At 37.2% G+C, this 24846-nt stretch overlaps 1 protein-coding gene and 1 pseudogene across 2 annotated transcripts in view; one reads left to right on the top strand and one right to left on the bottom strand.

Moving 5' to 3' along the window:
• The window catches only part of ADGRV1 (adhesion G protein-coupled receptor V1), a 545909-nt gene that overhangs the window by 174161 nt on the left and 346902 nt on the right, over nucleotides 1-24846 (top strand). The window contains exons 57-69 of the mRNA XM_082725840.1: nucleotides 1078-1254; nucleotides 1732-1914; nucleotides 2875-3054; nucleotides 10600-10764; nucleotides 11374-11491; nucleotides 13286-13409; nucleotides 14391-14529; nucleotides 14718-14903; nucleotides 15286-15518; nucleotides 18293-18441; nucleotides 20412-20613; nucleotides 21134-21353; nucleotides 23717-23956. Of these exons, the coding sequence (XP_082581966.1) occupies nucleotides 1078-1254; nucleotides 1732-1914; nucleotides 2875-3054; nucleotides 10600-10764; nucleotides 11374-11491; nucleotides 13286-13409; nucleotides 14391-14529; nucleotides 14718-14903; nucleotides 15286-15518; nucleotides 18293-18441; nucleotides 20412-20613; nucleotides 21134-21353; nucleotides 23717-23956 (2316 nt within the window). The remainder of the gene's footprint in view (nucleotides 1-1077; nucleotides 1255-1731; nucleotides 1915-2874; nucleotides 3055-10599; nucleotides 10765-11373; nucleotides 11492-13285; nucleotides 13410-14390; nucleotides 14530-14717; nucleotides 14904-15285; nucleotides 15519-18292; nucleotides 18442-20411; nucleotides 20614-21133; nucleotides 21354-23716; nucleotides 23957-24846) is intronic.
• Nucleotides 16440-18128, bottom strand: LOC309861917 (small ribosomal subunit protein uS17 pseudogene; annotated as a pseudogene). Its single transcript has 2 exons — nucleotides 18085-18128; nucleotides 16440-16917 (listed from the first exon to the last, which is right to left on the bottom strand). The product of its transcript is annotated as a small ribosomal subunit protein uS17 pseudogene (transcript).

Raw genomic sequence — 24846 nt, 5'->3', positions numbered from 1 at the left:
AATATCCTTAAAGATAAAAACGTGATTAAAAAAAGAAAAATGTGATCCTCTTAGAGATAAAAATCTTTAAAAAGGTTGCTTTAATGTAAAATTGTGAATACTTTAACTGGAATATTGTTCGAATGACCTTTGAAGCCTTGAATTGGGATTTAGTGGGATCCACTGTTTTGTTGGTTGGTTAGTTTAAACTAATGAATGAATGAATAAAATGCCCAAATTAATCTGGTTATTTTTATTGTTGGTTTGATAGAGCAGTATTTTCATGTCATGATAAAATTACTCAAATGAAGATTATGCTTCAGGGGCTTTAGATCTGGTTTTAGTGCTCTCTCATGATTATAAGGAGAAAAGTGTATATATGTAATGACTCATAAGAAAATGAGAGTAGTTAATAGTGTTATGTATAGTATTGCATAATAACTAAACGTTGTATATATTACTATACTATATATGACTGTATTAAAATAAATATATCATATATTATTCGGTAAACATAATGTTGCCTAGTAACATTAGTGCTCCTAATAGTGGTATTAGCGATAGAGGATAATAGTGGCTTCTGGAAAGGACATTCTGGGAAACACATGAGAGATGGAACAAAACAGAAGTTTCTTTTCCTGTTCATTATATATTTGTGTTACCTTTTGAAATTTTTTATTACCTATCCAGAAATAAGGTAACAGTTTTTAAAAAGTTAATTAAAATATAGGATAGTATCTAGATTTGTAAGTCTAGAGCTTTCACTTTTAAGACGTATGTAGAATTTACCATTTCTTCTAATTTTGGGGGGTACTATATACATAAAACATATTGGATAGTATATGATCGTAATTGTGTGATGGATTTTTAAAAATTGTTTTACTTGCTAATGAGTATTTGGCTTCGATTAAATTTGTCAGTGGGAATGTATTAAATATAAAAAGGAATCTTTCTTGTGTCTGTGAAAGAGCTACCCATTCCAGTAGGCTGTCCTTTATTTCTCACTGAAAAGTACTGGGTTTCCAAGGTAAATTCAGTGTATTTTTAAAAATAGAACATAATCTCTCTCCTGTTCTCCCCTCCACCCCCCCACCTCAGGATAATGTTCCCGAGTTGGAGGAAGGATTTATTGTCAACATCACTGATGTGTACCTGGTGAATTCTGACTTCTCTGCAGTTCAGCCAAGTGTGCGGAGGCCTGGGATAGAAATTGTTGAGATAATGATTGAAGAAAATGATGATCCCAGAGGAATTTTTAAGTTTCATGTTACCACAGTGAGATAAACTTTAATGTATTTATAGTAATACAGAAGCTTCTACCTGCTGATTGGGCCGATGTCATATATTTTCCACAAAATAATTGGCTTTGCTTCTAGATATTTATTAAATACATGTCTTAAAATTTGTCTTATAGACTTCTTAGTTCTCTTTTTGTTAGACTGATGAATCAAGCAAGGTTATTTTCATTAAATTTAAACCACAGTGTTCTAGAGGTGCCTGTCTCAGTTAGAAGAGTGTGTCTCTTGATCTCAAGACCATAGATGTTGAGTGTAGAGATTACTTAAATGAATAAAGAAGTTTAAAAACTTTTTAAAAATGTAAGGATTGTGGACACCTATTATGTATATTTATTTCTGATACTGGTTTCTATTTTGAAGGGTGAAATAGAAGAAGAAATAATAAATTTAGAAAGTGATGACATATAAGAAGTTAGTTTTGTCTGGTGTTTTAACTTATGTTCTTTACTTAAAGGATATTGATGGAGTCATTACTGCCTATGAGGTGCCTCCACCCCTGAATGTTCTTCAGGTTCCTGTAGTCCGGCTGGCTGGAAGCTTTGGGGCGGTCAATGTTTATTGGAAAGCAACAGTGGACACGGCTAGCCTGGAAGACTTTAAGCCATCTCATGGGATTCTTGAATTTGCAGATAAACAGGTATGCTATCCTAAACATACTAGCTATTTTTGGTTATACCTCAAACATTTTATAGATATCCACCAAATGAATATATATTAGTGACTGCTAAATGTATTATACTTTGTATATTAAGCCAAACAGAATTATTATTAGTTAACATGTTATGATCTATTAATGGACATAGGAAGAGAACACAAAGAGGCAAGATTTCTGAACTCCCCCACCTGATCCTATTTTAAGCAGAAGTTAAAGGAGGATAATAAATGACTTAGAAGTACCTAAGAATATTTTTTTTTTTTTTTTTTTTTTTTAGATTTTATTTATTTATTTGACAGAGAGAGATCACAGTAGGAGAGAGGAAGGGAAGAGATCACAGAGAGAGGAAGGGAAGCAGGCCCCCTGCTGAGCAGAGAGCCCGATGTGGGACTCGATCCCAGGACCCTGAGATCATGACCTGAGCCGAAGGCAGCGGCTTAACCCACTGAGCCACCCAGGCGCCCACCTAAGAATATTTTTAAAAGGGCCTGATGAACTTCAATATTCCTATGAACTTTAGGTTAATTTATTCTATTTCTTTTTTAAAAAAGATTTTGTTTATTTATGTAAGAGAGAGAGAGCAGGGGTTTGTTTGTGTAGTTGTTATTACAGCCTATCTGGCATTTTAAATATTTTTATTCAAGAATCAGGCTTCACTGGTTTTTGTATACATAAATAACGCTATATTTTATTACATATGTAATGTCCTTTATCTTGAAAATAATAGAACATAAATTTCTGACTTTGAAATACTCTGTAATTTTAAAATAGTATTATAAACATAACAGTACAGAATATACTTTTTTGTACTATGTTTCTGGTCAATAAGTTTATTTATATATGATCAAAAATTGCTATTATATCTTCCTTGCCTCTTATCCTCCCTCCCCCTTTCTTCTTTCTCTCCCTCCCTTTTTCCCTTCTTCCTTGTTTCTTTTGTAGGTTACTGCAGTGATAGAGATTACCATCATTGATGATGCTGAACTTGAACTCATGGAGACATTCAATATTTCCTTAGTCAGGGTGGCTGGAGGTGGCAGGCTTGGTGATGATGTTGTGCTAACTGTTGTTATTCCACAAAATGATTCCCCATTTGGAGTATTTGGATTTGAAGAAAAGACTGTAAGTTACATACATGGGTAGGAGGGTGCCTTCCCTTGGGCTAATTTTTTTTTTTTTTTTTTTTTTTTTTTGTAATTTTTAGAAGAAAGCTGTCTTTCATTTTTTAAAAAACGGTTACCCTTCACTTACAATTCTCTGCTCAGGAGTCCTTAGAGTTGACTATTGAATTAATGGCTGGTCCTCTCATCTGTGTTTGACAGTGATGAGTATTTGTACATCAGGTAATTCCAAGGGGGAACAAATTCTTTTTATTGGGTGACATAGACCAAGAGCTTCTTTTTGTCCATACGTTCTGCTCTCAGCCTGCCTTGCTCCCAGACCCCCATCCTGATCACAAGGCAAGATTCTGTCATGGATCTAAGTGTTACACCCTTTTGTTACTCTCTCTTGACTTATATTGAACAAAAAACCACATTCACCCCAGCTCAAGTGTTTGTATTTCTCCTTTCTTCTCTCTTCCTTCCCACTGGCTGTCTCCTTCCAAGACTTACAAGAGGGAAGCTGATTATTATTATCACTTTAACTGCAGAGGAAGAGAAAAAAAAAACGTAACCAATCATTTATGCTGCCAGATTGGGTGGCTAGTACAAATGACCTCTACATCTTAAATATAAAATGAATTGTTAAAACTATGTCATAATTATACACAATGATTTTATGACATAATTTTTAAGACTATTTTTCAAAGGAAATTCCAAGATGAAATAATCATAAATACATGGAGGTAATTCCAATATACACAACTTTTCTGGCTCTATAGGTCACCATTCTCTTTATTTGATCACTTGTAGGTAATCAGTGATTCGTCATAGATCATTTTATATAATAAACAGTTTGTGCTAATTCTCATTGTCTTTATTGTTCTGTGGATACAAGGCTAGACCTACAGCTAGCCTGTTAGGGCTGGGCATCCCAGATGTTCCAGAATTTAAGTAAACACTAATAATTGCCTAATGGCTTGATTATTGAAATTTCAATTTCATTAGAGAATGGGAAGCATAAAAGGGACAGGACACATTTCTGCTATAACCTAGTGAGGGTCTCTTGGGGAAGGAATAAGCGGAAGTGTTTGTAAGGACTGGTAGATTCACAGGAGAGTGGCTGTGAATGTTTGCTCAGCAAAATGGAAAGTCTGGGAAACATAAAACTATGAGTATAAAGAAGAGAGTTAGAACTATCCATTATATTATTCACTTGAGATACGGACATCATTAATATTTTGTTGTATTTTCAACAATACTTTTTTCTTTCAGTATGTGAAAAGAAGTATTTTATTTTTATTTTTTATTTTTTTTGTCTTCTCTTTTTTAATTTCAGTCCACCTACATGGGTTTTTACTTTTCAATTAAATATTCAGAATTGTTACCCACATATGCAGGAACTAGTTCACAACCCCAATTACAAAATTGTATTGTTTTTTGGTAATAAAAACTGTATATAAACTATTATTTTACCAATTCATAGATCTTTTTTTTTTTTCGTTTAGATAAAAATTTAATATGCATGAATTTCAATGAAAGGTAATGGGCTACTTGGTCCATCATTCTTTTTTTTTTTTTTTTTTTTTTTGGGCTGATTTTTTTTTTAAATTTATTTTTTATTTTGAGCATAACAGTATTCATTATTTTTCACCACACCCAGTGCTCCATGCAATTCGTGCCCTTTATAATACCCACCACCTAGTACCCCAACCTCCCACCCCCCACCCCTTCAAAACCCTCAGATTGTTTTTCAGAGTCCATAGTCTCTCATGGTTCACCTCCCCTTCCAATTTCCCCCAACTCCCTTCTCCTCTCTAACTCCCCATGTCCTCCATGCTATTTGTTATGCTCCACAAATAAGTGAAACCATATGATAATTGACTCTCTCTGCTTGACTTATTTCACTCAGCATAATAATCTCTTCCAGTCCCGTCCATGTTGCTACAGAAGTTGGGTATTGGTCCTTTCTTTTTTTTTTTTTTTTTTTTTTTATAAACATATATTTTTATCCCCAGGGGTACAGGTCTGTGAATCACCAGGTTTACACACTTCACAGCACTCACCAAAGCACATACCCTCCGCAATGTCCATAATCCCACCCCCTTCTCCCAAACCCCCTCCCCCCAGCAACCCTCAGTTTGTTTTGTGAGATTAAGAGTCACTTATGGTTTGTCTCCCTCCCAATCCCATCTTGTTTCATTTATTCTTCTCCTACCCACTTAAGCCTCCATGTTGCATCACCACTTCCTCATATCAGGGAGATCATATGATAGTTGTCTTTCTCTGCTTGACTTATTTCGCTAAGCATGATACGCTCTAGTTCCATCCATGTTGTCGCAAATGGCAAGATTTCATTTCTTTTGATGGCTGCATAGTATTCCATTGTGTATATATACCACATCTTCTTGATCCATTCATCTGTGGATGGACATCTAGGTTCTTTCCATAGTTTGGCTATTGTGGACATTGCTGCTATAAACATTCGGGTGCATGTGCCCCTTTGGATCACTACATTTGTATCTTTAGGGTAAATACCCAATAGTGCAATTGCTGGGTCATAGGGCAGTTCTATTTTCAACATTCTGAGGAACCTCCATGCTGTTTTCCAGAGTGGCTGCACCAGCTTGCATTCCCACCAACAGTGTAGGAGGGTTCCCCTTTCTCCACATCCTCGCCAGCATCTGTCATTTCCTGACTTGTTGATTTTAGCCATTCTGACTGGTGTGAGGTGATATCTCATTGTGGTTTTGATTTGTATTTCCCTGATGCCGAGTGATATGGAGCACTTTTTCATGTGTCTGTTGGCCATCTGGATGTCTTCTTTGCAGAAATGTCTGTTCATGTCCTCTGCCCATTTCTTGATTGGATTATTTGTTCTTTGGGTGTTGAGTTTGCTAGGTTCTTTATAGATTCTGGACACTAGTCCTTTATCTGATATGTCGTTTGCAAATATCTTCTCCCATTCTGTCAGTTGTCTTTTGATTTTGTTAACTGTTTCCTTTGCTGTGCAAAAGCTTTTGATCTTGATGAAATCCCAATAGTTCATTTTTTCCCTTGCTTCCCTTGCCTTTTGCGTTGTTCCTAGGAAGATGTTGCTGCGGCAGAGGTCGAAGAGGTTGCTGCCTGTGTTCTCCTCAAGGATTTTGATGGATTCCTTTCGCACATTGAGGTCCTTCATCCATTTTGAGTCTATTTTTGTGTGTGGTGTAAGGAAATGGTCCAATTTCATTTTTCTGCATGTGGCTGTCCAATTTTCCCAGCACCATTTATTGAAGAGGCTGTCTTTTTTCCATTGGACATTCTTTCCTGCTTTGTCGAAGATGAGTTGACCATAGATTTGAGGGTCTATTTCTGGGCTCTCTATTCTGTTCCATTGATCTATGTGTCTGTTTTTGTGCCAGTACCATGCTGTCTTGATGATGACAGCTTTGTAATAGAGCTTGAAGTCCGGAATTGTGATGCCACCAACGTTGGCTTTCTTTTTCAATATCCCTTTGGCTATTCGAGGTCTTTTCTGGTTCCATATAAATTTTAGCATTATTTGTTCCATTTCTTTGAAAAAGATGGATGGTACTTTGATAGGAATTGCATTAAATGTGTATATTGCTTTAGGTAGCATAGACATTTTCACAATATTTATTCTTCCAATCCAGGAGCATGGAACATTTTTCCATTTCTTTGTGTCTTCCTCAATTTCTTTCATGAGTACTTTATAGTTTTCTGAGTATAGATTCTCTGTCTCTTTGGTTAGGTTTATTCCTAGGTATCTTATGGTTTTGGATGCAATTGTAAATGGGATTGACTCCTTAATATCTCTTTCTTCTGTCTTGCTGTTGGTGTAGAGAAATGCAACTGATTTCTGTGCATTGATTTTATATCCTGACACTTTACTGAATTCCTGTATAAGTTCTAGCAGTTTTGGAGTGGAGTCTTTTGGGTTTTCCACATATAGTATCATATCATCTGCGAAGAGTGATAATTTGACTTCTTCTTTGCCGATTTGGATGCCTTTAATTTCCTTTTGTTGTCTGATTGCTGAGGCTAGGACCTCTAGTACTATGTTGAATAGCAGTGGTGATAATGGACATCCCTGCCGTGTTCCTGACCTTAGTGGAAAAGCTTTCAGTTTTTCTCCATTGAGAATGATATTTGCGGTGGGTTTTTCATAGATGGCTTTGATGATATTGAGGTATGTGCCCTCTATCCCTACACTTTGAAGAGTTTTGATCAGGAAGGGATGCTGTACTTTGTCAAATGCTTTTTCAGCATCTATTGAAAGTATCATATGGTTCTTGTTCTTTCTTTTATTGATGTGTTGTATCACATTGACTGATTTGCGGATGTTGAACCAACCTTGCAGCCCTGGAATAAATCCCACTTGGTCGTGGTGAATAATCTTTTTAATGTACTGTTGAATCCTATTGGCTAGTATTTTGTTGAGTATTTTCGCATCTGTGTTCATCAAGGATATCGGTCTATAGCTCTCTTTTTTGGTGGGATCCTTGTCTGGTTTTGGGATCAAGGTGATGCTGGCCTCATAAAATGAGTTTGAGGAAAATATATAGCGGTACAAGCCTTTCTCAAGAAACAAGAAAGGTCTCAGGTACACAACCTAACCCTACACCTAAAGGAGCTGGAGAAAGAACAAGAAAGAAACCCTAAGCCCAGCAGGAGAAGAGAAATCATAAAGATCAGAGCAGAAATCAATGAAATAGAAACCAAAAAAACAATAGAAAAAATCAACGAAAGTAGGAGCTGGTTCTTTGAAAGAATTAATAAAATTGATAAACCCCTGGCCCGACTTATCAAAAAGAAAAGAGAAAGGACCCAAATAAATAAAATCATGAATGAAAGAGGAGAGATCACAACTAACACCAAAGAAATACAAACTATTATAAGAACATACTATGAGCAACTCTACGGCAATAAATTTGACAATCTGGAAGAAATGGATGCATTCCTAGAAACATATAAACTACCACAACTGAACCAGGAAGAAATAGAAAGCCTGAACAGACCCATAACCAGTAAGGAGATTGAAACAGTCATTAAAAATCTCCAAACAAACAAAAGCCCAGGGCCAGATGGCTTCCCGGGGGAATTCTACCAAACATTTAAAGAAGAACTAATTCCTATTCTCCTGAAACTGTTCCAAAAAATAGAAATGGAAGGAAAACTTCCAAAAGAAGTATTTTAATCTGTATAAATATATAACTTAATTTTTATAACGTGTCTCTGTTAGCTTTTGAGGTAGATAAAAGGTTCAGGATTTTGGTCAAATCTTCAATGGGAAAACCTTAAGATAATGTTGTTGCTTTTAACATGGTCACACTTCTGGACTCAGGTATTAGACTGTATATTTACAAACTTCTCTCAGTGTCAGGGAAAATGAAGTTACATTGCTTTTCGTAAGTTTTCTTTATTCATTTTCTCTGAACTGCTGTCATCGACTTTAGTGCACTCTTGGTCTGGGAACTGATATCTTCTTCAACTTCAAATTAACTTCAAATTTCTAGTTTGTCTTGCGATGTCAAAGTGGTAAGAGTGAGCCTGTGTTATTTCTCATGAGCCTTGTGACAAGGACATGAGTTGCTATCTGTAAAGCCTGTGCTTTATACTCAGTAGGTGTCCGTCACTATTTTTAATCCTTGTAGTATCAGGAGAGCCTTGTTGCTCAGCCCTTTGTGGCTCTTTCTTCGATAGTCTGTTTCTTACTGCCAAAGGCTCTTGATAACACAGAATTTATCTTTTAACATGTATCTGAGATGCATAGTACTGTGCATACAGTGGACATTTTGTTAGCATTATCTGATGAAACATTAAGATTTAGAACCGTAGGATATTGAGGAAAGATTTTTAGTGTAAACCTGTCAAATGAATAAGCTGCTCCCAAGGGCAATATGGTATACTTACCAAAGCACTGGCCCCAGCAGAGGCTCAAGAAATCTGCTTGGGACACCTCAACTCAAATGCCATTATCTGTGGAAGAAAAAAGGAAGGACTTATCTATGGATCCTGAGTTTATAGTTGATTTCTCCTATCTCACTTTGTTTGCTCCTTATTTATTATTTCTCTTCTCTGAGGAGGGGTATGGGTGTGGAGTCAGAACATTTGAAGCAAAGAGGAGGCTCCTCTTCTCCAAATATGTGCATAGAGCTAGCCCCCAGATCCTTAGAGTTTCCATGAGGCTTAAATGAGATAGAGTATATGTCAGAACTGACATATGATAGAAGCTCAATAAATATTAGTTGGTTCTAAATCTCTGCTCTTGGGTGCCCGAGTGGCTCAGTTGGTTAAACGACAGCCTTCGGCTCAAGTCATGATCCTGGAGTTCTGGAATCGAGTCCCACATTGCGCTCTCAGCTCCATGGGGAGTCCGTTTCTCCCTCTGCCCTTCTGCCCTCTCATGCTCTCTCTCTCTCAAATAAATAAATAAAATCTTTTTTTTTTTTTTAAGTTTTTATTTATTCATTTGACAGACAGAGATCACCAGTGGGCAGAGAGGCAGGCAGAGAGAGAGGAGGAAGCAGGCTCCCTGCTGAGCAGAGAGCCTGATGCAAGGCTTGATCCCAGGACCCCGAGATCACGACCTGAGCCGAAGGCAGAGGCTTTAACCCACTGAGCCACCCAGGCACCCCAATAAATAATATCTTTTAAAAAATAAAGATAAAAAAATAAATCTCTTTTCTTGGCATCAGCACAAAATCTCATGGGGGAAAAAACAAAAAACAACAGCTTTGTATTAGATATTTAATTGTCTGTCAGTCTTAAAAATGGAGAGCATTGCATTATATTTTTATATTTACATAACAGGTAGACATTACAGGCTCAGTTTGGACTTTGCTTCAGAGTCAGTATATGCAATTCAGTTGAACAAATTCTCTTAATAAGGATCTAGTGTAGAAACTAAATGGTACAGGTAAATCAAAGTATTGAATGTCTTTCTTTATGTCGGGTTAATAAAACCTCTTTTAAATTGGACTTACTGCAGATAATTAGGAGGGCACTTCTGGCCTGTATTATGTGGGGAGCCTGACTACCATTAACCAAGAACTCCTAAATCCTACATCCTTAACATAGTAAGTGTTTATTTCTTCTTCGTGTAAGAGTCCTACACCTGTGTTCCTGGTGGGGTCTTATGGACACCTCATCTCCATCTGACATTTCAGGTACCAGACTCTTTCCTTTTCCCATTCTATCCTCCTCTGGGTCCTGGAATCCTCACTAGTCACCCAGAAAATGGGAAAACATGGAATGTGGAATGTTCTGTGGGAAGTTGATGGCCAGACTGTGAGGAGCATACTTCATTTCCCATATGGTCTGCTGGCCAGAATTCAGTCACATGCTCCACCTAATTACAAGAGAGCCCAGGAAATGCCAAGTAGCAGAGTGTTTTGGACAAAAAGGAAATAGGGTTTGGCAAAACATTTTTTTTTTTTTCTGCCACATGATCGTACCATGAACAGAGAGTTCTAAACTGAAAAGTAGATGTTATAACTAGAAATAAGATTGTTTTTCTTGCTTCATTTTTTCCCCCCACCTAACTTTGTTGTCTTTCTTTTAGGTAATGGTTGATGAATCTCTTTTGTCTGATGACCCTGATTCATATGTGACATTGACGGTTGTCCGGTCCCCAGGAGGAAAAGGGGCTGTTCAGCTTCAGTGGACCCTAGATGAGACAGCTAAAAATGATCTCAGGCCTTTGAATGGGACGCTTCTTTTTGATGAGGTATAGTCAGTGTCAGGACTCCTACAGTTTTACTCGAACTTGTGTTTGTTTTTTTCCCATAGTATTGCTTATGAATTTATATGATGGTATTTACGATGTATCTGGAATCTTTTTAAAATCATATGCACTTTGGAGGACATTGACACACACACACACACACACACACACACACACACACACCCCCTAGAAATATGAAATCAAATTTAATTTAGACACTGCCTCCATCCCACCATGAAAACTACTCTTCTCTCAACATTTTCTCTCCAATTAAGGACAAAAACCAGTCAACCAAGCTAGACATCTGGATGTCATCCCCATTTCTACTTCCTTTGTAACGCTTATCTATATTTGATCACTGGGTTTGGTCACATTTTAGACAATTTAGAGGTCATGTTAATCTCCCCCCCTTTTTCCTATTAAAAATTTAAATGGGATTTATGGTCAGACCTAAATTTTATATAGTAATTCTTCCAGAAGCAGCTCATAATTCTAAGGTACAAAAAGGACACACTTTAAAAATGCTTATAGACATAAACATTATTCCACTAATGAGGACACCCAAAATTTGGCTCAATCTGGAAAACGTTTTATTCCTCTCATTTGATGTAGACAGAGTCTCAGAAGACCATTGTACTGCGCACACTTCGTGATACTGTGTTGGAAGAGAACAAGCATTTCACCATTCAGTTGATATCAATTGATGAGGTAGAAATATCTCCAGTGAAAGGTAAGAGAAATTCACAGTTTTGGGTCTTAAAAAGTAGATACTCAGAAAAATACAACCAAGTAACCAATACTCACAAACTTAAGTTTTATAATTCCTAAAATGTTTGCTAAAACATAAAGATGTCATTTCACATCTGTACTACAGCCAAAAAGATTTTTAAAACTAAAATTCTAATACCTGATATTGATAAAGTTGTATGTCAGAGATTTCACAATACTTAGCTCTGTGATTTTTTAAAAAGATGTTTATTGTAGTGATGCTTATAAAATAAAATATGGAATCTTCCTAAATGGTCCAGCAATAGGAGACCTGTTAAATATGAGAGAATACCATGTAAGTGTTCGAAAGGATATAGCAGGAAAAGCCTTAATTACATTAAAACTTAAAAACAATTACATGAGTAACCGCTGTGTTATGGCAGACTTCATAACATGTTCAAGGTCATCCCATTTTTGTCATGTGCTCATTACAAGTGTGTGGAATTATGTACTTGAAATGTTGATAGTGGGTTTTAATTACCTACATTTTCTACACATATTTGTAATGGTCACATATTACTTTTACAATAAAATATTATTTTAAAACCTAGCATATTGCATGTTTTTCAGCCTACTATGTGTATTTTCATCTGAAAGTGATTACTTCAATGTTTTGATATTTCAGAAACAGACATTGTAATTCTTCTTTGCCTATAGCCCATATGCAAATTTGTTTCTTAGATCTGGAGAGAAAGAATTAATGTTTCTAAAGCAGTTGCATTGTGCTATGTGTTAATAGTAACGTAAAATAAATGGCCCAGCCGCTTTGATAGGATAGCTTAGTGACTGTCACATGCCTTTCTTTGCCATCAAGAACTCCATTGTATGTGAAAGTCTGTGGCCAAAAAAGCAGAATTCTGTGGCCAAAAAGATTGTTAAAATTAAAGAAATATCACGTACATACCTAAGCTAGTTGTTTTTTTTTGCATTTTTATCTAGAGTACTTTCCAACAAATCATATGATTGTACCATATTCTTCCACACATCTTACGTTAGCTCAGTTGTTAGCACCCTGTTAAATGTCAGGATTGATGACATGCAGACTAACTAGACCTAAGAATAAGAATATACTAGTGATTCAGGGTGAGTCATATATCAATAAAAAATTTCATAATACATTTCAGACTGTGACATACTTGGACATGACAAACCACTTTTGGTTTTATTAATCCATGCCATAGAAGTGAGACTATGGTAATTCGTCCCTTGTTTGATGAAACCGTAATAAGAGCTTCTGGAAATGATTTTCTTCAAGTTACTGCTAAATTATAATATGAATAGTCACATTATTTGATATGGTTTTCTTACCATTGATATTTGACACATTTTTATAGATGCTTATAAGCAATAATGGATCAGAAAATTAAAAAGTAACCAGGAATTCTTGCTTTTGCCACCTAGCCAGTTGTAGTGAACTGCCTGCAAAATGGTTACTGCAGAAGTGAATTAATGCAAATGGTAGGAGAGTACTCACTTACCATGGGAGTGAGAGTGGAATTATTATCCACTTTCTTCTGCCCCCTTTCATTAAAATATGATCTAGGGCAAGTTGTTTGCCTCAATGTCTTGAGTGCCTCAGTATGCTTAAATAATTTCATTGGTAAAATGAAGATAATGTTAGTATCTAATTTACATGATTGTCATGGCAATTAATTCATAAGATTTGTATACATGGAGTGCTGAGGATTTTGCCAGGCTTATACTAAGTGAATACATGTGTTTGCTACATACGTGTTATGTATCAACTTCAACTTAGGTAGCGCCTCAATAATCATTCAGGGAGAAAAGGGAACATCAGGAGAAGTTGGGATAGCTCCATCATCTAGGCATGTCCTCATTGGAGAACCCTCAGGAAAGTATAATGGTACTGCTATCGTCAGGTAAGGTGTCATGATTTCCCCACCCCCTCAGGTGGAGATTTTGAAGTTTTATTTAAATCACTAGCATTTTTATGCCATAAGTGCATTTTCCTCATTACATACATATTTCTCGAGCATCGTCATTTTATGGATTACTAACATCCTGTGAAAAGTAGATAAAATTTTTGGCAAAAATTGAAGCCATTTCTTGACGTGTCTTGAAGTTAGATTATGATGAATGTCTAGGAAAAGTTCCTTCAACAAAAATATATTGATCACGCAGTGGTGTATTGACCTCTCTTGACATTAGATCATGACTGTTTCTTGGGTGATTTGTACAACCCATGATGAGAAAAATACCTTGAGTTAATTCTAGGAGAGCTGATGCTTTTGGCCCCATTCTGTCGCTAATCATGTAAAATAAGAGAGTTACTTCATCTCTGTAAGCTTCTGTCTTAGTTACAGAATCATTCCTTTGAAAATCCTCTGGATCAAACATTTTATGATTCTAAGCATTTAAAAATTAGGGCCTACTATATAACGAAGTAGTATGATCATAGACAATCTTGTTTAATACAAAGTTTCTCATGACTAGTAGGACAACTGTCAGTGAAGTAACTGAATTTGAGTTAATATTTTATCTTTCTGGTAGTTTTCCTTTAGTGTTGCTTGTAAGTGCTATTTTTTAGAGAACTGTGTTAAGCCATTCACTTTTTGTACCCTTGTGTATTAAGTGAACTCTGTAAATACTTTCTTTTAAATCCCTTCAAGTGTTCCCCTTCTAATGTGTAGGCTTTGCTAGTATTGTCAAGCAGATTTACATACGCTCAGTACTTTGAGTGGTACTATCCTGGAATCATAAAACTTGCTTTTGATTTGATAGATAAGGATCTATAATGTATACCGTTCTTGAAATAAATGAAAATTGTTGAAAGACACAAAAAATATTTAGGAAAGATTACTTCAACAAAAATGTACTGATTATACATTTATGTAACATAGCCTCGTTCGTGGCCCAGCGATTTGGGGGGAGGTCACCGTGTACTGGAGGATATTCCCCCCTTCTGTGGGAGAATTTGCTGAAATGTCAGGAAAACTGACAATGCGAGATGGACAGTCTGCAGCAGTTGTAATAATACAGGTAGCAATACGACTGGTTTCTGTTATGCTCCGTGGTGTGTGTGTGTGTGTGTGTGTGTGTGAGAGAGAGAATGAGGGGTTGGGTGGTCGGAGGTGGTGGTATCCCTGAGTTTGTTGTTGTTGTGGACAGGAGTGGTGTTTTTCTTTAAACGTTAGAACCTACTGTTGATGGCTCTTTTTGTCCTCTAGGCTTTGAATGATGACATTCCTGAGGAGAAAAGCTCCTATGAGTTTCAGCTTACTGGAATCAGTGAGGGGGGGTTGCTGAGTGGATCCAGCAGCACTGCCAACATCACCATGGTGGCCAGTGACTTTCCCTATGGCCGATTTTCCTTCTCACAGGAGCAACTTCGAGTGTCGGAAGAAGCCCGAAGGGTAGAGTATAAAATGCTTAAAATCTTAGACATCACTTTTGGTTTTTATTTTGTGCGTGATCTTTTATTTATTTATTTATTTATTTGCAAACAGGAGTTTTTTTGCAAAGCTGGCTTAACCTTTAAATATTAAGACTTCATGTAGCAAGATATATTGTGGGTCATCTTTAAAATGTGCTTCCTGGTTCATACTCCAGAGTTTTCACAAATTGATTAATTTGCTACTAACACCATTATTTTAACATATATTTTATAAACTTTTATAGATTCTACATAAACATAACCCTAGTAAACCTAGAATCTTTAGTTAGAAACCATAAAAATTTAGGTATGAGCTGGTGGATTAGACACCCAAGTCAGATAAAAACTGCTTCTTGGCTTAGGTGAATATCACCGTCGTCCGTTCAGGGGGATCATCTGGCCGCGTGAGACTCTGGTATGAGACCGTGAGTGGGACAGCGGAGGCAGGCTTGGACTTTATCCCTGCAGCGGGGGAGCTCCTCTTTGAAGCCAGGGAGATGGCGAGAAGTGTGCACATTGAAATACTTGACGATGGTCTTCCTGAAGGACCAGAGGAATTTTCCCTAGTAATTACAAAGGTGGAACTCCTGGGAAGGTAAAGTTTTAAAAAAGAAAATAGAGAATGTGTTGTAGAAGGATTAATACTGAACTTGCTGTCTTTCAGATTTATGTGAGAGTGGGACAGGGCATAGCAGGGAAATTATGACCAAGATTAACTGTCACTTGTGCCAAGTTCTAAAATACCAGTTTTTGCTCAAAGTTGAAAGTGTATTATTTTTATTTGAGAATTCACTCTGGGTAGTCAGAGAATGGAACGTGGTATGAGCTTGTAAGCATTAGGTAAGGAAATGGAGGTCGCAGGTCAGCTGGTGCAATGGAATTTATTTTGCCTTTCCTCTTTCTCTACACCTGAGGGCTGAGTGAGAAATTTCTTTCCTTGGTATCCCTATTGTCTTCTGTGGGAAAATGAGGTAGACTTGTCAAGTGGGGAAAAGTAGGAGTCAAAGATAGTCAGTTGTAACTGTGTACCACGTTTTTATTGAAGATAAGATTTAACCATATTGAGGCTGTCTTGTTCCCTGACTTAGTGGGAGCAGACTTGATTCACACTGGTGGGAAGCACCTGAAGCCTGCTGAGATACCCACAAACTGAGTAGCCCAGGAGCACCTCTGCTCTGACAGATGACACAAAACCCGCAACCAGAATCATGTTGGCATTTATATCAGTCTTAAAGGAATTTTTCTGGTTCATGAAAATGGTTTTGCATCTGTTATATGAATGCTATGTTTTAAAAGCTTTTTCTAACTAAAATATTTCACTGAGTGACTTTGGTAAGATGTATGTCAATCCCATGTGGAAGAAATACTGTGGGTTTGTGTATACTTCAAATCTTAATTTTCCTAGAAATGATTCCGTTCCTAGCAATTGGCATGAATTTTCTTTTCTTTTTCTTTTTTTTTTAACCGGGAAAATAACTGTATTTTCTTTGGGAGTGTGGCAGATGTCTAACTCTTCTCAGAACTCCTGGAATTGCTTGTTGGGGCCAGTGGCCTTCATGGCTTTGAGCACGTTGAAGCTTACAGTTTTGCTCAGGGGTCAGCATTTCCCACCGTGACAATGTCATTGATCTGGAGCTCCCTGAAGCAGGAGAACAGGTGCACAGACATGTTCTTGTGGCGTTTCTCAAAGCAGGTGTACTTTTGGGTGTAGTGGAGGTTGTCTCAGTGGATGAAGGTGGCCCTCTGCATCTTCTTCTTGGTCACCACACCAGATAGAATGCATCCTCAAGCAGAGACATGACCAGTGAAGGGGCGTTTCTTGTCAATATAGATGCCCTCTGTGGCTTTTCTTGGGCATCCTGAAACTCAGACCGATGTTTTGGTAGTCTTGTGGGAATGTCTCCTCGCCAGCTTCTCCAAGCAGGACCCTCTTCTTATTTTGAAAGATGGTTGGCTGTTTTGGTGGGTGTCCTCCATCAGAATGTCCCAGCCACCTGAGAAGAGGAGAACTGGCAATAGGAATGAATTTGCACTTATATTAAATGTGTTAAAATTGGAGGTTGCTGTTGACTATTTTAATGAAGTAAGTGAAATTTATTCATTAGCCCATTAAGTGTAAGATAACATCCACGTTACTGACTAATTAGGACTTGAAGATTTTGCCCTCTTTCTTTTTAAAAGAAAAAAAAATTCCTACATAAGCTTAATTCTGAGAAAACAAGTTTTTCCTTCTAGGTAAATTTCTAAGTTTCCTTTAACTTGAAAAAGGAAAGCAGTATAATCTCATTTTGCCTAGTTGCTAGGTAATTCACTGCTTTGGTGTGAAGGTAATCAGCTAAGCTACAATCCATCTCAGACAACTATTAACAGTTTTGGTTTTTTTAAAGATTTTACTTATTTGTTTGTCAGAGAGAGAGAGAGAGAGCACAAGCAGGGGGACCAACAGGCAGAGGAAGAAGCAGTTTCCCCACTGAGCAAGGAGCCCGATGTGGGACTTGATCCCAGGATCCTGGGTGGGATCATGACCGGAGCAGAAGGCAGACGCTTAACCAACTGAGCCACTCAGGCATCCAACATTTATCTTATCATTTAATATTTTTAATCCCTTGTTTTCTAATTTTGCCTTATATGTAACCTGACTTTAACCTTTTGAAATCATGTAGCCTAAAAATACCAGGTAAAGAGAATTTGAGAATTGAAGAAAAGACGAAAATGGTTTACTTCCATTTTTTAGCTTCAGGAATTAAAGTGATATGAAACTCTGAAAGATAAAAGGTTTCTTCAGTGGGAATCATATCAATCCAAAAAAAGTGACTTCTTTAGCTGAAATACATCTAGCTGAGTAAACCATCATCTGGACTAGATGACAGAGACTAGAGACATTGATTGTAATCGGGGTTCACAGAAATATTTCCTTGTAGCTTGAAATTTCAGTAGTGGCATGACACCTGCTCTTTCTTTAAAGTAACCCTTTCATCCTGTCCCTGAGTGCACTGCAGATCTGCCCGAAGCCCCTGCCTCAGCCCCTCACCATCAGATGAGTTTATCAGTGCATTCCTAGCCCAGAGGTTCATCTTACAACTTATCCCCAATTTCCTGATAGTCGTATTATCTTCCCATTGCCGAAGTTTAATAACTTTTTATTGGTTTTGGTTTCATACAGGCAGTAATAATTGTGAGCCGCACAGAAGTCTATTTCAGACATCATTTCAGGAAAAAAGAGAGTATTTTAGTGTTGGGGATCTTTCAAGGTATTAAAATGCTTAATAGGACTAAGTTGTAGGAGCTAAGAGGACCCTTCGGCTTATGCTCACCAATTATGTACTCATTTTCTCTTCTTTTGTTATTATTTTCTCATGACTTTGCAAGAGGGTATGATTTTACCATCCGAGAAAATGGTCTTCAGTTAGATCAACCTCCTGAAATAGGAAACATCTCCATTGTCCGAATCATAATAACGAAAAATGATAATGCAGAGGGTGTCATTGAATTTGACCCAAGGTATACTGCCTTGGAAGGTAAGTTCGGCAGTCTTATAAATTTACCACTACTTTCTGAGTTACAGAGTAACTGAGCATGACTCTGTCAGTTTCAATTTCCATGTATAAATGTTCTCAGCTTGCTCTATGTATGTGCACGCATGTGTGGGTGTATACCTGTGTAGGTACATACACGGACACCTTCTTATGTATTTACATTAGCCTTTATATATTTATATGTTTATTTTTTAAATCTGTTTTGTGTTACCTTTGAGCAGTATTAAATCCCACTCGTGTATGGCAAAGCTGCCTGGTAAGGAACAAGACTTATGTCCATATTCCCTCCTGGGGAAAAAGAGGTGGCTGCTTTTTGGATTTTATTCAAAGGCACATGCCTTTCAAGATAAACATGTTTATCTTCTTGCTGCGATTAATTTATTGACCTCATTGCCTCTATCAAATTCATTGGTTATCTAGCCATTTAAAAAAAAATTTATTTATTTATTTGACAGATCACAAGTAGGCAGAGAGTCAGGCAGAGAGAGAGAGAGAGGGAAGCAGGCTCCCTCCTGAGCAGAGGACCTGATGTGGGGCTCGATCCTAGGACCCTGAGATCAGGACCTGAGCTGAAGGCAGAGGCTTAACCCACTGAGCCACCCAGGCACCCCTATCTAGCCATTTTTAAAGTTCATCAGAAATTACTTTGGAGGGGCGCCTGGGTGGCTCGGTTGGTTAAGCATCTGTCTTTGGCTCAGGTTATGACCCCAGGGTCCTGGGATTGAGCTCTGTATCAGGCTCCCTACTCAGAGGGGAGTCTGTTTTTCCCTCTCCTCTGCCTCCTCATGTGCTCTCTCTCTCTCTCTTACTTTCCCTCTCAAATACATAAATAAATAAACTCTTCAAAAAAAAAAAGAAATCATTTTGGAATTGATTAATATTGACTTTGTGAGTAAAGTCATGGAAGACACCACTGTTTTGTGAACCTCAGCTAGTAAAAGTCATGCTGCATTTTTAATACCAAGTGATATATAAAGGACTTAGAATTTTTTTTTTCTGTCCACTGATTTCTGTTTGATTCATTATCTTTGGGGAAATTTAGAGCAATTCATATTTATAATGACAATGTAAATTCAGTATTATTTAGTCATGGCTACTATGAACTGTTGGCTAAGATAAGCATAGCTAATGTAAACTCTATTAAATAATATTTTTATTTACAGAGGTTAAATAACGAGAGCAAAATAAATTTTTGAAAACAATTTTTAGCTGAAATTAAACATCGAGAATACATTTTCAGATTCTCAAATAGATTTCATAGGAACTTAAAATGTAATAAAATTGTATTTTTATCTGGACTTTTAAAAAGCGTTCGTATAATTAACATGAACTTCAATTGTTTATACTATGTGTTCCACTAAATGTAGAAGCAATTCAGAATACTTTCCTTTGAGTACACATATTTTAAGAATATTTCATGTTCATCTTGCATTGCTTTAGTAAGCAAGGATCATTTATTTCTACATAGCACACAGAGGGAGAAAACCTATGCTAATAATTAAATAGATTGTTTCAATTCTAACTTACACCGTTCACTATAGTTTTCAGTTTATAACAAACTATATTTCTCATAAAAATAAGTCTTGAATTTTTCACTAATTTTTAAAAAGATTTATTTATTTGAGAGAGAGAGAGAGAGAGCGTGTACCTGGACTTGGAGGGAGAGGGGCAGAGAGAGAGAGAGGGAATATCAAGAAGACTTCCCACTGAGCAGAGAGCCTGACACAGGGATCAATCTTACCATCCTGAGATCATGACCTGAGTAGAAATCAATTTAACTGACTGAGCCACTCAAGTGCCCCCCAGTATTTTTTTAAATTTATAAAAATTATGTTAAAAAATAAGAGCTTGCATTGTCCTGTTATATTTAATGCTATTTTTAATTTGACCGACTCTTATAAAAACTAGTTGCTTTGTCTGGGATACCAATTAATTGCACATTCCTGCTACAGTGGAGGAAGATGTTGGAATGATCACGATTCCGGTGGTGAGGCTGGGAGGAACTTACGGCCGTGTGACTGCTGATTTCATCTCTCAGAGCTCCTCTGCAGTTGCTGGTGGTGTCGATTATATGCTGCATGGCAGCTCGGTCACCTTTCAGCATGGGCAGAACTTAAGTTTTATAAATGTGTCCATCATTGATGACAATGAAAGGTAATACTATTTAGTAACGTCAGAAATAATGTAGTCATATGTAAAGCATGATTACTATGTTCCAATCCTTACTTATGCTTTGCAATGATAATAGAATTTTAGATTATATATATGCCCATTGAGAAACAAGTGAAAAACTTTGGGGGGTGCTGGAGTAGGAAAGAAGGGATTGGGAGACAATTGGGATTTTGTGTGTCACTTTTTCATATACAGGGAAATAATAATTTTTGCTCTTTTATATTTGAAATGTCTAATAAGAATGTAGAAACATCTTGCAATTCACTTCCTTAATGCATTAAGCAATTCAAAAGAAAGGAAGAAAGTCTAGTAACTATTGCAGGTTATATAATATTGAAGTTGATCATTCATGCTTTTAGCTGAGCACCCTCTTCTTACCACTTGGTGTATGAATGCTGTGCCTTGAATATGTATGACCAATTTGGAAAATGACTAGTTATTTGGATCTTAGAAGCATTTTAATATGTTTAGACTCACAGAATTGCTCCTTCTCGCTATGCAGTGAATTTGCAGAACCCATTGAAATTTTGCTTGTTGGAGCTACTGGCGGAGCAGTCCTTGGGCGCCACCTAGTGAGCAGAATCACAATTGCCAAGAGCGATTCTCCCTTTGGCGTTCTAAGATTTCTTAATCAAAGCAAAATTTCTGTTCCTAATCCCAATTCCACAATGATTTTATCCTTGTTGCTGGAGCGGACTGGAGGACTCGTAGGAGAAATTCAGGTAGAGTTATTCTTCCCATGGTTTTAAAAATAATTTTGGGGGCTCCTGGGTGGCTCAGTGGCTTAAAGCCTCTGCCTTCAGCTCAGGTCATGATCTCAGGGTCCTGGGTTAGAGCCCCGCATCGGGCTCTCAGCTCAGCGGGGAGCCTGCTTCCCCCGCTCTCTCTGCCTGCCTCTCTGCTTACTTGTGATCTTTGTCAAATAAATAAATAAAATCTTTAAAATAAAATAAATTAAAAAAATAATTTTGATGGCTTGAGTATAGAGTTGGATTTTCTTATTCTTCAAATATATGTTTATTTATTTATAATCAACAATATTTATTAATTACTCACTGGGTATAAAGTAGCTGACAAGTCCTGTGAATTCCATAAGAATATATATGAGACGTTGCTGTCATCAGGAACTCTTGAAAGCAAGTTAGAAAGGAGATGAAATGAAATGAAGAATTCTGATAAAAGGTTCAAGTATTTTTTTGGTACTTTTCGAATGCCAGACCCTCTTCTGGGCACTGAGAATATACTGATGAATGAGACAGACCTTGTTTTCTTAGGGTTTTCAGAACAGTAAACAGATAAATTTAAAATATATATGTGTGTGATAACACTTAAGCGATCTACAGGGATATCAGATCTAGAAACACAATCATGAGTCAGCTATCGACTACTCTAGATGGTGACATTGTGATATTTAAGCTGAAAGCTAGATACTGAGACATGGTCATGTAATTGTTAGAGAGCTGAGCCTTTTGGCAGAAGCAGTAGACAAACCTGGCCTGTTTCAGGTCTGAAGGGTTCCATGCAACACAAGGTCTGTTGGAGAGGTTAGTAGGTGTGTGATCACAGAGACCCTCCTAAGTCAGGCTAAAGGGTATTCTGAGTGCAAATAGGATGCCATTACAGAGTGAGGCAGGGGAATGGTGTTGATGTCCCCGGGGTTGCCATTTTAAGTAGCTTACTTGTGACTGCTTGGTGGGGAAATGGAATGTCAAGAAGCCAGAGCAGAAGCAGGAAGGGCAGTTAGAAGGCTCTTGACCTCTGGCGTCCAGGGCTGAGCTGACAGTGGCTAAGATGGGTGCAGATGGGATGCTGAGAAGTGAATAGATATTGAGCATCATTTGGAGGAAAAATTCACCGGGCAGTGGAGGTCGAGGCAAAGAGGAATCAAGAATAACTGCTAAAATTTTAGATGAGCATTTGGTTAAACTGTAGTGTTGTTTACTGAGATAGGCAGAAGCTTGGGGGTTGTTCTGTTTTGGTCTTGTTCATTTGAGATTGCGATTGGCCGTCCCAGTAGAGGGTCAAGCAGGCAGGGGGTGTGTGAGTATGGGCTGTGGGGAGGCCGGAGGCTGCTGACACATGTGGAGGTATTTGAAACCACATGACTGAAGGAGCGTAGATAGGAATGTGAAGAAAACAGCCGGAAGTCCTGGGCTACAAGCATTGAACGATCTGAGGAAGGAGAGCCAGCATAGAAAATTGAGATGTAAAAGCAAAGGGGAAGATATGTATCATGGAGGCCATGAAAGACGGGACGCTGTGTTTCAGGGAAAAGGAAGTGATCAGCTATGCCCAGTGCTGGTGAAAGATAAAAGAAGCAAAGACGAAGTCCCAGTGTTTTCCATGTAGATATGAAAAGTATATAATTTTATATTATAGAAATACTTAAAAATGCATTTATTATACAATTTTGTTTCTTATAATGATTTATGAAAATGTATGTTCATTTTATACCAGAAATTTATTTGTGTATATTCAGAAGAGATTGCACACCCAGCAGATTTTTCTTGTGGTTTTATTGTCTTATTCAAATAGGTTTTGATTAACAGAGACTATGCATACAGCAAGACAGTGTTGTACTCATTTTTAAAAGTTTATATTTCTCTAATATATCTATTATATTACAATATAAATATACATATCTAAATATGTACATTTAAAATGGGTGCTTATTTTTCTGTGGTGATGACCAGTGATCAGGTATTCATATTTTTCTTTATTATCTATGAAAACTCATATTCTGTTAGTATGTAGTTTATATTTGCAAATATTAGTATTTTTAAAAAGATATGAGGAATTCTCTGGAGCTATCCTAGAATAATTCTCATTTATATATGCATGTATATAAGATATATAATTTTTTTTCTAATACTACATATCCTGCAAAGTAATTCTTTGTTTAAAATTGTTTCTGTCTGGGGCACCCGGCTGGCTCAGTCAGTAGAGCATGCAACTCTTGATCTTGGGGTTGTGAGTTTGAGCCCCAGTTTGGGTGTACAGATTACTTTTTTAAAAATCTTAAACAAATAGATACAAATGAAATAAAATTGATCATCTCTATTAAAAAACACAAACTACTCTGCAGGTGAACTGGGTGATTTTAGGACCCAATTCTCAGGAAGCCTTACCACCACAGAACAGAGACATTGCGGACCCAGTGAGTGGATCCTTCTATTTTGGGGATGGAGAAGGTGGTGTGAGAACCATCACTCTGACAGTCTATCCTCATGAAGACATCGAAGTTGAAAAGATATTCATTATTAAACTTGAACTTGTGAAGGGAGAAGCTAAATTAGACTCCAGAGCTAAAGATATTACATTAACAGTAAGTCTGACTTTATTTTTCCCACAAAATTTTGGAGTAATGGATTTATCAGAAAATGCATTTTACATTTGTTGAAACTCCATGAGCTTAAGATTAATTCAAAGTTATAAAGCCAGATGAAGTCCTAATAATTCCTATGGGCCAGACTTCTTTGTTATTATATTAGTTTATTACATAGCTTGATTATTGGTAATTAGTTTATAAAGGGCTCTTGTATAGTGATAAATACTTTCCACTCAGAAAATTTGGTGTTTGGTGAATATTTTTGCACTTTCAGACAGAAGCTATTTGTTATATTGTCCCATACGTTGAATACCTTTGCCTTGAAAGTACATGAAAATTATTAACTCAATCACTAATTAGATTGTTGGAAGGTAGAATAGTATTTGTTTAATTAGCACAATGATGTTTTGGATCAAATCTGAATGTTTGATGTGAATGAATGATTCAGTCTAACAGGGGTAAATATTGCTGAGGACCAGGATATGAAAACAATGTAGAGAGGTGCTCTTTTTTTTTAAGTTTGGAAAATTCTCTAGTCTTGGGTCCCTATCAGTCAGATATCTCCAGAAAAACAGAAAAAGAGAGAGAGAGAGAAAGAAAGAAAGAAATTATTTTAAAAATTAGCTCATGTGGAGGCGCCCGGGTGGCTCAGTCGTTAAGCGTCTGCCATAGGCTCAGGGCATGATCCCAGGCTCCTGGGATGAAGCCCCGCATCAAGCTCCCTGCTTAGCGGGAAGCCTGCTTCTCCCCTCCCACTCCTGCTTCTGTTCCCTCGCTCACTGTGTGTCTCTCTCTGTCAAATAAATAAAATCTTAAAAAAAAAAAAAATTTGGCTCACATGTTTGTGAAGGTTGGCAAGTCCAAAATCTATAGAACAGGCTAGTAGG

The sequence above is a fragment of the Mustela nivalis genome, assembly GCF_964662115.1.
Source record: "Mustela nivalis genome assembly, chromosome: 3".
NCBI classification, from domain to species: Eukaryota; Metazoa; Chordata; class Mammalia; order Carnivora; family Mustelidae; genus Mustela; species Mustela nivalis.
This window is presented reverse-complemented; position numbering and strand designations above follow the sequence as displayed.